Source organism: Melospiza melodia, chromosome 16 (genome assembly GCF_035770615.1).
Source record: "Melospiza melodia melodia isolate bMelMel2 chromosome 16, bMelMel2.pri, whole genome shotgun sequence".
Taxonomy (NCBI): domain Eukaryota; kingdom Metazoa; phylum Chordata; class Aves; order Passeriformes; family Passerellidae; genus Melospiza; species Melospiza melodia.
This window is the reverse complement of record NC_086209.1, coordinates 11,744,798-11,759,311: the sequence shown is the minus strand read 5'-3', so window position 1 is coordinate 11,759,311 and position 14,514 is coordinate 11,744,798. Positions and strand designations below refer to the sequence as shown.

General features: G+C 47.3%; 3 protein-coding genes and 1 non-coding gene across 4 annotated transcripts; 1 reads left to right on the top strand and 3 right to left on the bottom strand.

Moving 5' to 3' along the window:
- Nucleotides 1-224: 224 nt before the first annotated feature.
- On the top strand, nucleotides 225-2,191 carry SOWAHD (sosondowah ankyrin repeat domain family member D). Its single transcript, XM_063170948.1, has one exon. It carries the CDS (start codon nucleotides 286-288, stop codon nucleotides 1,288-1,290), a length of 1,005 nt encoding a protein of 334 aa, XP_063027018.1. The 5' UTR covers nucleotides 225-285; the 3' UTR covers nucleotides 1,291-2,191.
- Nucleotides 2,192-5,422: 3,231 nt separating this feature from the next.
- RPL39 (ribosomal protein L39) lies at nucleotides 5,423-7,417 on the bottom strand. The gene is made up of 3 exons (XM_063170627.1): nucleotides 7,311-7,417; nucleotides 7,009-7,112; nucleotides 5,423-5,726 (listed from the first exon to the last, which is right to left on the bottom strand). Exons 1-3 carry the CDS (start codon nucleotides 7,311-7,313, stop codon nucleotides 5,678-5,680), a joined length of 156 nt encoding a protein of 51 aa, XP_063026697.1. The 5' UTR covers nucleotides 7,314-7,417; the 3' UTR covers nucleotides 5,423-5,677.
- On the bottom strand, nucleotides 5,843-5,970 carry LOC134425954 (small nucleolar RNA SNORA69). The gene has a single exon (XR_010029822.1). It is a non-coding gene; the product is annotated as a small nucleolar RNA SNORA69 (small nucleolar RNA).
- Nucleotides 7,418-8,216: 799 nt separating the features above from the next.
- Nucleotides 8,217-14,495, bottom strand: UPF3B (UPF3B regulator of nonsense mediated mRNA decay). Its single transcript, XM_063170626.1, has 10 exons — nucleotides 14,301-14,495; nucleotides 13,985-14,091; nucleotides 13,766-13,872; nucleotides 12,967-13,065; nucleotides 12,510-12,620; nucleotides 11,779-11,822; nucleotides 11,012-11,200; nucleotides 10,367-10,518; nucleotides 9,363-9,675; nucleotides 8,217-8,531 (listed from the first exon to the last, which is right to left on the bottom strand). Exons 1-10 carry the CDS (start codon nucleotides 14,478-14,480, stop codon nucleotides 8,385-8,387), a joined length of 1,449 nt encoding a protein of 482 aa, XP_063026696.1. The 5' UTR covers nucleotides 14,481-14,495; the 3' UTR covers nucleotides 8,217-8,384.
- Nucleotides 14,496-14,514: the final 19 nt, after the last annotated feature.

Genomic DNA, 14,514 nt, shown 5'->3' with positions numbered 1-14,514 from the left:
TTCCCGCAGCCCGGCCGCGCTCGCTCGGTGCCGGCTCAGGGGAGCGTGTCGGTCCGTGTGGGCAGAGCCGGCCGTGTTCGAGCCGTGCCTCACGGACACAGCGTGAGCGGGCAAAGGTCACCGCACCGCCCCGCCGCCGCCGTGCCCGCCGCCGCCATGCCCCGCCGCCGTGCGGATCGGTTCCTCCTTCGCCCGGGACCGGCAGGGGAAGCGCGGGGTGAGTGCCGGGCAGCGTGAGCCGTGCCAGGCTGGGGAGCTGGGGACAGCCCTGCGAGAGGCACCGCCATGGCCCGGCAGGAGCGGGACAGGGGCGAGGCAGAGCAGAAGGTAGCTGGCATCTCCCGGAGGTTCACCTTCCTGGATGGCGCCCAGCCCCGAGCGGGCGGCCCGGCCCGCGGCTCCCATCTCCGGCCAGCCACGCTGGAGCGTTTCCATGCGCCGCAGAAGACGGACACCAACAAAAGCACCAACTGGAGCAGGCACAGCCTGGGGAGCTGGGGTAGGACTTCAGGCAGGTTCTCCGTTAGCCCCAGCAGTACCCGGAGGAAGGAGCTGAAGGAAATCATCCTGCAGAGCAACAGCCCTGGCAGCACCTTGCGGTTTGCCACTGCCCAGAAGACATCCAGCAGCAGCAGTGTTCCTGCAGGGCTGCACCAAGAGCAGAAGCCTGAGCAGAGCCCTGATCTGCTGCCCCTTGTCCTTGATCCCCTGGAGCACGCGTGGCTGCTGACGGTGGCCGAGGGCGATGCGGACAGCATCATCAAGCTGCTGGACCTGGATCCCAGCCTGCTGACCAGGAGAGACTTTGTGACAGGCTTCACCGCTCTCCACTGGCTTGCCAAGCATGGCCACCATGAGAGCTTCATCCAGGTCATCTCCCACGCTCAGAAGAAAGGCTACCCTGTGAACATGAACATCCCCACAGCCAGCGGCGGGCTCACCCCTTTGCACCTGGCCGCCTTGCAGGGACACGAGGTGCTCATCAAGGTGCTGGTGGGAGCTTACGGGGCAGACACCACCTGCAGGGACCACAACGGGCGCAAGGCTTGGCAGTACCTGCCAGCACACACCTCCAGGGACCTGAAGGAGCTGGCAGGGGCCTTGGAGGAGGATTTGGTCCAGCTGCACTCCCACAACACCAACAACAACTGTAAGTCATCCAGAGAGGCTGGGGCAGGGCAGGACTGTGTGGACTCTGGGGCTGAGGGAAAAGCTGCCCAGCACTCCTGGGGCCTGTCGACCCTGCGAGGCTTTGTTAGACAGGCCTTTGCTTTCTTCCATGAGCGCTGAAGCTCTCCTGCCTCCATTCACCAGTAAACCCATGCTGGATAGCAGCTGGAAAAGCCTGCAGGGAGCTGAGAACTTGGCTACTCAAAATCCTGCCCAAGTGAGGGTTAAGCCATGGCACCATGGCCACCCTGGGTCTTGTGGTCTTTTGGGGCCATTCCAGTGGCTGTGTGGAGCACCATGGCCATTGGGAGCAGTACCTTGGGACAGCCCTTCCAAAAAACTGCCTGTCTGCAGAGGGGATTGTGCTCCGTGCTCCCATGGATGGGGACTCCTTGCTGCATCCCAACAGATCACCATGGTCGGGGCTCACGTGTCAGCTGTGCTGTGGGGAGCTGCTCCAACACCCTGTGTGCCCACCATGGATAGTCAGGAGGATGCTGACCCACCATGTGTGGATTTCATGCTGCAAACACCTTCCAGCTTCCTCTGAGATCTCCTGATTTCTGCCATATGCACCTTCTCTGGGTTGATGTTTGTTTATGACAGCTGATTATAAAGGTGATTCTCAGTGGAGTAAGGGCTAAGGGCCCTGTTAGAAGAGTCCAGGCCAAGAAAAGCCTTTCAAAATGCAAAACAACTCACACTGGCAGCCCTTCCCTTGAGATCCTTTCCCAGGAAGCCTGAAATGCTCATCCTCATTAGGAATGGGGGCCAGAGCAAAGGAGGCAGGAAGGACACAAGGGAGGCTGCATGTGGTGGCCCCTGTGGGGATTAGAGTTCAGGAACAGCTCTGCAAAGATGATTCATCCTCAGAAACTGTGGAAAAGGTATGTGAAGTCTGTGAGATTGAGATTATTTTTATTGCTACTGAGGTAATGCTCAAAAATGAAACTGATGAACATTGCTGAAGCAGCATAACAGTGCATGTATGTCTGTCACTGCATTAAAAGGGCAAAGCCTCTGCTCGCCTGTTTGCGTTTTGTTCACTAAGTGAAGTTCTGCCCTGATGATTTCAACTTGCTTTTTACATTCTCAAGAGCCAGTACTGCTTCAAAATATCTTCAGAAAAACAACAGCCCCTTCCTCTTTCTAATCAGCACACAACTATTCCTACGCCCTGAAATAGCAGTTGTGTTTCAGAAGTGGTTCTCAGACAGGAACTGGGGAGTTTCTGTTCCCCAGGGCAGCCCTTGCAGGGACAACTCCTTTAGGGGGGCAGTTGTGCTTTTCTTTCCAGCTGCCTTTCAGGGGGCCTGCAGGGTGACTGAGGGACTCAGGTGATCTGGCCTGGCTACACAGGTGCATTTGCATCTTGATGCAGAAAGACACACTGGTGACATCCTCTGGGGAACTAGAGCTGGGGGGTTTCACAGATCCTGAGCAAACTCCAGTTATATTCAGACTGTGTTTTGAAATGCTGCTTGGACACCAAACTAACCCAGTCCACAGTAATGACATGTGGAAGAGCAGCCTCCACATGAGTGAGCAGGATAATGCCCAGTCCAGGTGCCTGGGTGGATATATAGATGTGTCTGGACATCTTAATCCGTGAGGTCAGTAGCAGATACATACAAAACACACTAGAACTAGGTTTAATGCTCAATCTACAATGCTTTAGCTCTAATAGATTGAAGATGTTGGCAATGCAGCTCCTTCTGGAACTGCTGTGGCCATGTCCATGCCATGGGAGAGCAGGCTGGCTTCTCACCAGTCTGTTCATGCCAGCACAAACTCCATGAACAGCACTGGTGTCAAGCTCTGGTAACCAAAGTGCTGTTGATAAGACAGACAGGACTGACAAAATATTGTTTTTACCTATTAGTCTTCTGTTACCCTTTTACAGCTGTCAGGGAAGGGGCACAGGATGGCTCTTACATCCTCCTCTGAGTAAGGCACAGAGTAAACAGTGGAATTGAGAATTTCCTTGAAGGAGCCATTTCCTTGGCAATAGTACCTGTGGCTTAGTCACGCTCCACCCAGAAACACGGACTTAAATGTTCCATTTGCAAGTAAAATTTGGCTGACAAATGCTGCACCTAAATACCACAACATGATTTTCAGTTATTACCTCCTGTTGAGAGATAACCAAAACCCCCTTAAGAAAGCTTTTGCCCTCATCCTTTGGTCATGGGTTTGACCCAGTATTCTGTGCTGAGACAAATTAGGTGGGGACTTCAGAGCAGAATCAGAACTCTGCTTCTCTAGATGTGTTACTTAATCCTCACCATGTCACCCCCTGCCCTGGGTGGGTCCCTTTCCACTGAGCAAAAAAAAAATTTCCTTCCAGTGAGCCACCCCTTTGTCTCACTCGGTTCATTTTCATACCTACAGAAAGGCAGCTGATTTGGATACAAAGACATGTTTAGAAAAATATTCCTCAAGTATACCATCAGCTCCAACTTTGCTTTTCACTCAGAAAACAAAGCATATCCACCAAAATCAATGGACTACAATAGCCAAATTTTTTTTTCTCTTTAAAGCTTCTGTTGATGTGTTTTCATGTGTTAGCTCAGTTCTGCAGAGATTCCTGATCCCCTCTCACAGGGAGGAGAGGGCAAACAGAGCTGCCACAGACAACAGAAAACATTCAAACCCAGAGATATTTGTTTGCTTAAGGTTCTGCAGAGGATTGATTTTAACCCAAGTTCCGTTTGTACTAAATTAACTTTGTGTTATTCCTTAATGTCCAGCTTTAAAAGCAGATTCAAATAGGGAAAATAATACAAGGAGTTATTTTCCAAAACAGTTCCTTAGTAGAAGCTACTTCCACCTAATATTAGTCATGATAGTAATAGGGAAACTTTCTAATAAATAGTAATAAATTGTCCAATCTGTTGCTCAGGAAAGTTTTCCCACAAATGCCATGGAAAAAAACTGTCTTTCCATTCTCAAGCCCATAAAATTGCTGTTTGCCTCCTCAGCCAGATCCCCATAGACACAATTACAGAGAAACTCTGTGAGCAGCTTTGCCTGCCAGCAGTGATGTGGAGGCTGGAGGAGGTAAGCTGGATGCCAAGGCAGAACTCCAGTCCTCAGCAGAGCTGTTATTTCCTGAACACTCACTTCAAAGAGTGCAGGAAAGCTTCAAAAATCATTGAGGTCAGAGTGGCTGCAGCACACGAGCCTCTGTTCCAACACCTCTGGCACTGCTGTTTGCTGCTTTCCTGCTGCATGACTTACTGCTTCCCCCTGATGATGGAGCCCAGACTCTTTCCAGACAGGATAAGGAGCTGGAGGATACCACTGAAGTATCCTGAGGTTGGTAAAGATCCCAGCCTTGCTCACCCTGACTTACAGAACCCTGCAGCACACCTCAGGAAGGAGGCACCTCATGACCTCTGAGTGAGACGTGTGTTTCAATGAGCATTTTCCTGTCTGGCACATGCTGCACCCAGTTATTTGCTCAGAGTTGCAATACAAGAGACATAAATCTATTTACCCTCAGTGTGAAAAGCAGCAACCCAGAAGGTAGGGCAGTCTGAAGCCTCCTCAGGAAGTGCCTCTCAGGACAGACCCACGGGCTGAGGCTGAAGGCAGGAATGAAGCAGCACCTTGGCAGCCCTCAGTGTCAGGATGGGCTTGGCCACAGCCCAGGACAGGCTCACAGCAGCAGGGATTTCCTGCTGAGCAGAGCAGCCACCCCAGAGAGGACTGGGTGCAGAGCCACAGCTCCTCCTTCACTTCCCTGCAGTAAATTGGTTTCACAGGCCCCAGCAGAGAATACCAGCACAGGGGAGCTGGAGTGCCAGAGACCTTTAATCCCCTTTTTCCTCTCACTTTTTTTAAACAGCTGCAAACTTTCCTTTTGAGCCCCATCTTAAATTTCTACCTGTCTGCTGAGAATGTTTTATACTAAGGTGCACTTGTGGTTGGTGTTGATTTATCAAACCAACACAGACTCCCCAACAAAACTCATGTTATTTAACATTCTAGGGAGTACACAGACATTATGCACTGCACTCTACAGTACTGCATTTTGCAAGAGATTTTCTTCAGGTCTGATTTTGACTTTTTTTAAAATTGGTACTTTGCTCCTGAAGGTTTACAGTCAGTGAAAAGGAAGACAGAGCCTACTCTACCTGAACAGAGCTGCCAAGGTTCCTCATATTAAGTAAGATTTTGACTAACATTATCATTAATTTGATTGTTACAATCCCACCACATCCATACAAAATGATTTCCAAAACCAAAATCATTCAGGTCCATATTTATTAGTAAGCCTGTGCAGTGCCAATGCTCATGGTGATGCCTGAAAGAACACTAATAGAACACAGTCTCCATGTTTCAGATACAAAGATTTTCCCAGTTAACATCAACATCCCAGACCAGCTTATAAAAACCCCACACTGGGGACTGCACTCCAGCACCACAGAAGGAATGACTTGAGGCTGTTATGGATCTGACACAGAAAGACCAATGTTCATTAGAGCTCCTGGGACAGTCTCTCTTACAAGCCCAGTTTGGTCCTCCTCCAGTGCCTCCTTTTGGAGTTGTACCTAAGACAAAAATAGAGTGAATTAGCAAAGTGCACACACACATTAGTTAAACATGAAAGCAGAACAGCACGTGGAAGAAGTCTCCTCCATGAAAGCAAATTAATTTGTAAGCATGTACTTGTCCATGTTAAGAACAAATGCTTTCACCAGGGTGTGGGTGAAAGCACAGTGTTAACACAGTTGCTCTCAGCAGGAAAATGGCAGCACTCCCACAGCAGGAAGCACTGCAATTGCAGCCTGCTTTAACACAAAGCTTGGACAGAACCCATGGCCCAGCTGCCCAAGCCAGGAGACAAAAATCCATGATTTTTTCCTATGGTCAAGTATTTCAGAGTACTGCAATTCAGCTGAAACAGAACCCAGCTGTAACCTGGCACGTGGCAGACAAGGATCCAGCTGAGTGCAAAAACCACTGATCCCACCTAGAACCAAGCTGGGAGCAGCTACAGAACAGAACCCAGCAATGTTGTGCTGGGTCACTGCCTGTGCCAGCCAGTGCTGCTGCTGCTCTCCTCACTGCTTAGGACTAAAAGAGAAAGAGGGAAATCTGCTGCCTTCAAAAGCCCAGATGAAGGTGTGTATGAAATAAAAATATGCTGCAGTTTTCAACCAGAGGGCTTGGACAGGCATGACCATGCATGCCACGTGTGCACCCAGTGTGTCACAGCACTCAGCATTTCCCTAAGCACAGTGCTCGAGAACAAACACAACAGGAAAGCAAGGAACTATGACAAATTCATTCTACAGTCAGGTGCCAAGCATTTCATACTATCAATCTGACTTCCCATACACCCAACAAGTCCTTTGCTTCCTTTGCTGCTCCCTGAATCTCAGAGCACCCATGCTCAGGACCCATTCATTGAAAATGCAGGAGCCCAGAGGGGCAGCTATAAGAGAAGACAGGAATTGGGAAGGGGAACGTCATGAACAGAGAAGCTATCAGGGAACAAAATCTGGAATAAATCATCCACACGTACAGTTCAGGTTTTCACTTAACATATACCACTGCTGAACGTGTGTGGATACCTGCAGAACACCGGGGCAAAACCATTACAAAAAACACTGGCACGGAAGCCTCGGCTGCTCTCCCATCCCTGCAGGGCCTCCCGGGCACAAACAGCGCCTTGGCCGGCACACACCGCGCTCCGGCCGGCACAAACAGCGCCTCGGCCGGCACACACCGCGCTCCGGCCGGCACAAGCGCCAGTAGCTCCCGCCCTCGGCCCGGCCCGCCCAGGCCGCCCGGCCGCAGCTCCTCAGAAGCCCCAGCCGAGCTCCTCACCTGATCTTATTGCCGGTTTTCATGCGAATCCACTGCGGGATGGGCCGGTTCTGCTTCTGCTTCTTGGCGAGGAAGCGCTTGATCTTGAATGTCTTGTGCGACGACTGCAAGAGAGCGCAGCGGTCAGTGCCTCACCCAGCCCCGGCACAGCCACCAGGCCTCGGCCAGCGGGGAACGCCGCCCCCGGCTCCCTCCCGCTCCCTCCGCCCCGCGGCCCGCCCGCCGGGACCCCCGAGCGCAGCGGCCTCGGGGAGAGGGCTCGGGGCGCGGCGGGAGGGCGCGGATGGCGGCGGATGTCTCACCATGGCGCGGAGCGGTGCAGCGTCCCGGCGATGGCGGCGTCCGAGGAGGCGGAAAGGGCGGAGCGGCGGCGGCGGCGCGGGCGCAGCGCCCCCTGCCGGCCCGGCGGCCCCGCACGCACAGAGGATCGGCCGCGGCCCAGCGAGTTTGTGCGAGTTTATTTGGGTTTAGTACAAAAAACAGCTATGGCTAAAATTCGCTAGCTTGGGAGGACCTGCTACTGGCGAAGTCCCGTTCTGGGCTGTAAAACAATACTTCAAGTTATGAGGGAAGAGGCAGCAGTTCCGAGAGGGCAGGAGTTCGGAAACTTTTCAGACTTGAGTGAAGGGAAGATGCTGGAAAAGAACAGGATGCCCAAACCAGCTACATTTGATGAAAAATAAGCATTTCAATGTAGGGAGACTTTACATGAAAATTTTTCAAGTCATATTCAACTATTAAGCCAGCTTATTCATACACTCCAACTTAAGTTACTTTATCCAGAGAACCACTGAAGAGGACGTCTCTCCCTCCCTAACATGGTTACTATGTTCTGCTTCTTGTGTGCCAAAAGGCTCCTATCCACTGGTACCTCAACAGCCCCAGCCTGTGTTTGTGTCTCAGTGCTAGACTGACACACTTCAGCTTTCACTGCCTCACGCAGGAGCACCACAGGACACAGCAACACCTGTGTTAACTCCAGGCAACTCCAAGCTTGCTCTGCTTAAGTGCATCCAACACTGGTTCTAATTGCCTTAGAGTAGAGCTCTGGCTTTTGATCCAGGTGTCATTCCCTCCTGACCACAACTGATTTATTATCAAACTTAAGGCCATAAAGTCTTTCTATTTCGCAAAGATTCTCTTCTCTGCTGTAGTTAGATGCTGGGAAAATAAGTTCAAATAACTGAAAATATTACAATGAGAACACATTTCAAATTTGGAATCTACAACTGAGTTTCTTTAACCAGAAACATCCAACAGCACAATGCCCCCTTTTCTTCCTTTGTTCCTTGTTCGCTCCGAAGGCACTTCTGGATTGCGTAGTACAAGCTCTTTGGCTGCACAGACAGTCAGAACACATAAGGCTGGCACATCAGTCACTCCTCTTCCTTCGTGTGACTGCTCTCACCCTCTTGTTTCTTTTCCACTCCCTGATCTGGGGGTTTTGCAGCATTGTCTTCATACTGACACAATCTGCTCCGGCTTCGGGCCCCGGGCTGGTACAGCTGCATTGCTGGGCGATCCTGAAATAAATCAAAACTATTTAGATTCTTTCAGAACTCCCTGCTCTCAGGGTTATTATGGCATCATTTCTATGGTATTAGAAATGGCTCAAATTCAAACTTTTCAGGCTAAGTTTAATTATTCCACAGTGGCGCCAAAGTAACTTCAATTGTCCCAAATCAAGGTTGTCTCTGTTGAAAAGCAACGTCCCTGTTCAAACCATAATGAACACTGCTCAGAGTTGAGGTTATTTGTAACGTTTCCTGTTGAGTTCAGCTCACATCCTCTCAGAAGAGAGGCCAACTTCAAAGTTTCAAAACCTTAAATTTCATTTGTTCCTGACCATGTCTTAAGTGATACAGAAAACAACCACAGAGATACTGCAAAGCCAGATTTTGTAGAGTACATAAAATTACACTCAGGACATAATTTCTCGAACCCAGAGCACGTGTCATATTCTGCAAGTTGCAGTTTCCTATTTTAAGGAACCTGTTCAATCACACTCCCACTCTGAGATGCATTTTCAGGCATCATAAGATCAGCAGACACAAACAGATTACTGATACTCTACCAACACCTTAAAGAGATAGCCTATAGCACAAGACAGCAAATAAAAAAGGGATCAGTGTCTTACAACTTAACCCATGTTTTCTTGGATTAGTTCTTATATAGTGATAAGAAATATCACTGTTAAGCAAATTTTAGTGCACATTCCTAGCAATGGCAGCGTTTGCTGCAGAACAGGGAGAAGTTTCAACAGAGAAACCATATGGTTATTTCCTTAAAGTGCTTTTATCCTAAAAACCACAGACCCCTAAGAATCAACACATGAATTTAAAGAAATCCAGCACCTTGTTTCTGATACGATCCCTCTTAATTGTATCCTCTTTTTTATCGTCTTTGGTTACTTTCTCAGATTTGTCCGTGCTGCTGGTAAAGTCTGTAAGATCACTTTTCTTTCCCTTTTCTCTGAGTAAGTCTCTCTCCTTTTTCACCTCTTCCTCTTTTCTTCTAAAAACCTTCTCTTTCTCATAGCGCTCTTTCTGCCTCCGACGCTCCTCTTCTTGGCGCCTCAGTTTCTCTCTCTGTGCTCTCTCATATTCTCTGTCTCTGTCAAAATCTCTATCTCGGTCCCTGTAGTCCTTTACACACTCATCTTCTGATCTGTATGAAAACAAAACTGAAAATTAAGCTCAAAAGATTCATCAAACAGAGCTGGGAGATCAATGTAATAGTGGTGTAAATGTGCAATAGGAAGATGACACACTGGCAGGTACTAGGGAGCTCTTGGGAGGCTGTGATAGCCCAAGTCATGCACGACAGCCAGAGAGGACACTGACCACTAGAGCTTCCCAGCCTAATCTCTTCTGGATTTGAAAAAACATCTGAATTTGTCTGTCTTATCTGTATTTCTCACATGGCAGAACTGAACCTCAAACAGATCATGGAGCTGTTGAGAATTACATTTTCCACTTTGACTTTTTACAAGAGTTAGAGGAACTGGTAAGTGGAGAACACCTCTCCTCTTGCCATGGTTATAATAATTATCTCATTGCAAGGAGAGTGCTCACAGCCTGCTGCATTCACCTACACACGGGCTTCCTTAGTGGAGTTCCTATAATGAGCTGTAAAAATATTAAAATCTGTCCACTAATGAAGAATTTCCAGGTAAATCACAAAGCTTTCTGTAATCACGGGGATGTGCACTGGCACAGAGAACACAGCTCATGCCTTATATGAGAAAAAGCATTTGAAAGGAATTTCAAAATATGGTCATGGCAGAGCAGCCTAAGCCTCAGTACAATCAGGAAACAAGTTATAGATACATATATATTTATAGCAAGTACTAGAATACTTTTTTGCCTTCTCTTCTTTTGTCTCCCCATCAGATCGTTTGGCAGATGCACTACTCGCATTTTTTTCCTCCCTCAGAGTCTCTCTTTCCAGTTTCTTGGACTTTTCTTTTCTCTCCAAGTCTTTTTCATCTTTTTCAGGCTTCTTAAGTAGCTACAAAGAAAACAGAAGTCTCAACTAAAAAGCTCACTCTAACACATATTGTCTGGCACAACACCGAAATTGCATCAAAGGAACCACAGGCCAGTAAGAAGTAAACATTAAAGAAATATTACTGCAAATCACAGTATTTCTAAAAGCTGGAGTGTATGAGTAAGCATTATTCACAGAGCAGACTAGGATTTTTCTCCTAAACCAGGCTGTTTTAGAAAGCTTAAAAATAGTCTCCATTCCATAGTGAATTCACAATCCTGTTTACCGCAGCATGTACAACAGTCACATGACAAAAACTTTAAATATTACTATGAAACATTACAGCATGTAAACCTTTACAATGCCTGCTACTGAATATTACAAAAAATTGGTCATTTACTAACACCAAACTCATATGATTCTTCACACAATACCCAAAGTACATTTTGAGACTGATATACAAATAATAGGGGAAAGGGAGTGTAACAGTTTATAATAAAGAACTGTTCTAGACCTTAATCTTTGGTTCTTCTTTTGATCTGTCTCTTTCTTTTTCTGGGCATCTGTCTACTTTCTTCAATTTTTCTGCTTCTTTTCTCTTCCTTCTCTCCTCTTCTTTCCATTTTCTTCTTTCTTCTTCTCTTTGTCTTTTTCTTTCTAATTCTCTCCTCCTTCTCTCCTCTCTTTTTTCTTCTCTCAGTCTCTGTGCATGTAAAAACAAAGAGAAAGTGTCTCTCCACAGCAGAAAACATCTCTTTAAGCCATCAAACAACTCACCTCAATGCTGCCTCTATTATAAAAGAAAAAAAAAGTCCTGTCATGTCTGTTGTTGTGAACCTGAACATGTTGCAGCAGTATTTTTTTTTACTCATAAGCCTTAATTTGTACTGTCTTAAAAAACTCAAATACATCACTAGGTTCAGCATTTATCATTAAAATTTTAATTAAATCTGCCCCACCTCTGAGTTTCTCCATTGCTAGAAGATCAAATAACATTATGTGCTAGGAGAAAGATCATCTACAAGGACCTCAGCCATATTGCATTAAAAATGGAAGCACTACAATGGAATCTGTTTTGCCAATGCAAAAAGAGGTGTTTTGCTGTGACCAGAATGTACACAAAGCACCACCATTCCAACACTCTACTCCTTTAAAATATATGAACCAGAAGTTGACAGTTTGGGTCAAAAGCTCCTTCTTCAAAAGGAAGGGCAGAAATGTATCAACATACAATGGGCAAATTGTACTGGCAAACAAGAAAATTCTGGAGGTAAGTCTTACCTGTTTATTTTTCAAGAAGTTCAGTAAAGGAGTAGTCTTTTTAGCTGGGGAACAGATAAAACAAATATAAACATCTTGCCTTTTCCAATACTGCAATACCTACAACAGAGCTCTATATAGAGAAGCAGCCTTACACATTCCCCTGCCTGTCATCTACATTCCCCTTCTCTCATATACAGCAACACAGCAGTGACACAAATATTCCAAATCTATCTCCAAACAGTGGCAACTATAAGGATTCTATAAATTTCTTTAGGATATTAATAGGATATCCCTTACATCTATCTCTACATTCAGCCTGCATTAGGCTTTTTTCAGACACTCCCATTTTTAAAGAGATCCCTGTAAAACACTTAAAAAGAGCAACCTGGTCATTTTTTGGTGGTATTTACCCAACCACACTATCTCAACTTGTGTCTGCATGGAACACCACTGATCACAGCACTGTGCATTAAACACCATTGCATCTCACTGAAATGCAGCCCCTCCACAGCCTGCTCTGGCTAAACATCTGCAACAGGAAGGAACCTTGTCATCTAAAACCTAAGCCTACAGAAGAATTTAGAGCATGGGAACAAAACAAAATACACAATATTAGCCTAAATGTTTAACAAATAGTAAGCAGGCACACAAAAGAATTCAGTCTCCTCCAGGCTGAGCTTCAAATTACAAAACATATTTGTTTCTTTGTGATCTAGGAAAATGTAACTATAGTACACAGATTTCCATACCTATTAGCTCTTTGTTTCTTGCCTCTATTTCCTCCAACAAAGTTTCAGGAGTGGAGGTTAATTTTTCATCATCTGCACTGTAACTTTCCAAAAACTTCTTGTATTCTGGATCTACACAGAAGAGAAGGGAAAAAAGGGGAGGGAAAAAAAGAAGAGATACTGTAGCATGAAAAGTATTTACATCATGCACTGCTCAGTTACATTTACTTCAGCTGGGCTGTTTATATGCCACCTTCGCATAAGTTAGCAGCTCAAATGAGCTGCTGTATTATGTTTGTTTGGGACAATCATATTTCATAGATTTCTAGCTGACAAAGCAGTGCTCATAAACTTCACATATAATTAAGCAAACATTCTATTGGTGGAACTATAGTGTCACAGTAAAAACATTAGATTTAAATTACTGCTAAGAGTTACAAGTCTACACGTGCAAAAACAAACTAGCTTGCTGTTATACCATCTTCAATAGTTCCAGTTTTGGCATCCTTTTTCTTACTCTTCTTTTTTGCAGCTTTTTGGAAAGGTGCAAACTCAACTATGGCAGCATATTCCTGACCTGTTGAGAGAAAAAAATACATTAAAATAAAGATGAAACAGATATAAATTCGATTATATTGTCCATATCTAAAGCAAAAAGGTAAGTCTCACAAGAAATATGCAATACTAGAAGAGACTACTTACACAGCATAAAAACATTATTGTATTTAGAAAACCATTTAATAAAAAAATAAACCACTCTACAGAGAGCAGAATTTGTTACCTTAACACTGTCACTATACTAATAAACCAGCAAACTCACAGGCTGACAAGGACATACTAGTTTAAGATTGCCCATGACTGTCAGTTCCACACCTCAGCAGCACCATGTAATGGCCTCATCCTACAGCCTCTGCATTCATTGTGCAATAAAGAATATTTTAAGCTAATACAACTGAGGCAAATCTCAATTTTTGACAAAGCATAGTACAATGCAACACATTACAAGCAGGCTTTAAAACTTTATCTTCTGACAAGAACACTACATTTATGGCTGCATGAATGCAGCTCAGTATGGCAAACACAGTGTACACTGCAAACCAGCTCGTTTAAAGGACTTAGATGTTATCAGATCTATGTATGTACATATTTCTAGGGGTATTGGAACTGTTTTTGAGGCACTAAACCCAAACAAGTCAGACGTGGCTGCTCACACCCACCCCTCCAAAGCTCAGGCAGCACACAGCACAGACAGCATCCATCAAGAGTCGTTCACTTACCTTTGTGATCGACAAAAACGTAGCCGTCGAAGCGATCCCTGAAGAGGACGATGTCTTCCTGGTTCTTGAAGTTGATGTAGGCTCTGGAGAACATGTGCGGGTACAAGCTGCAGAGACACAAACCGAGAGCGCTGCGCTGACGAGGCGGCGGCGCCACTGCGGCCCGGCTGGCGGTAGCGGCGGCTCCCGGGAGCGCCCGGACCGGGCAGGCGGCCGTACCTGGAGTCGTTGGCGAAGAACTCGAAGTAGTCGTGCTCGGGCAGAGGCTGCAGGTGCTCCTCCAGCTGCTCCTTCGTCAGGCTGGGCGGCAGCCGGCGGATCACCACCTGCGGCACGGCAGGAGCGGCGCTCAGGGCGGCGGCAGCGCCCGGGACGAGTCATTACCGCGCCTCCCCCAACACGTCCCGTCCCAGGAGGGCCCGCAAGCGGCCCGTTAGCGGGGCAAGGTCCCGTTACAGAGGGAGGAGGGGCCCGTTACAGAGGGTGAGCCCCGTTACCGGGGAGGGCGCCGTTCCCGGCAGCGCGCAGGCCCCACCTTGCTGAGCGTCTCCTTCTTGTCCTTGGGCCGCTCCAGGCGATCGAGCTCGGCGGTGCCGGCTCTGCCGTCCGTGCCGGCGGCGGGGCCCGAGCCCGGTCCCGCGGGCAGCAGCACGCCCGGCCCGGCGGAGGCCCCGCGCCGCTCCTTGGGCCTGGCGTTCTCCTTGTCCTCCTTCATCCCGATCCCGATCCTGACTCCGGCCCGGGCTGCG

Coding starts and splice junctions, on each gene's coding strand:
- SOWAHD (XM_063170948.1), top strand. CDS start 286: ATGGCCCGGCAGGAGCGGGACAGGGGCGAGGCAGAGCAGAAGGTAGCT.
- UPF3B (XM_063170626.1), bottom strand. CDS start 14,480: ATGAAGGAGGACAAGGAGAACGCCAGGCCCAAGGAGCGGCGCGGGGCC. Junction 13,066..13,765: donor CGTTTTTGTCGATCACAAAG/GTAAGTGAACGA, acceptor TTCTCTCAACAG/GTCAGGAATATGCTGCCATA. Junction 10,519..11,011: donor AAGAAGAACCAAAGATTAAG/GTCTAGAACAGT, acceptor TTTTCTTTGTAG/CTACTTAAGAAGCCTGAAAA.
- RPL39 (XM_063170627.1), bottom strand. Junction 5,727..7,008: donor AAAACCGGCAATAAGATCAG/GTGAGGAGCTCG, acceptor TTTTTGTCTTAG/GTACAACTCCAAAAGGAGGC.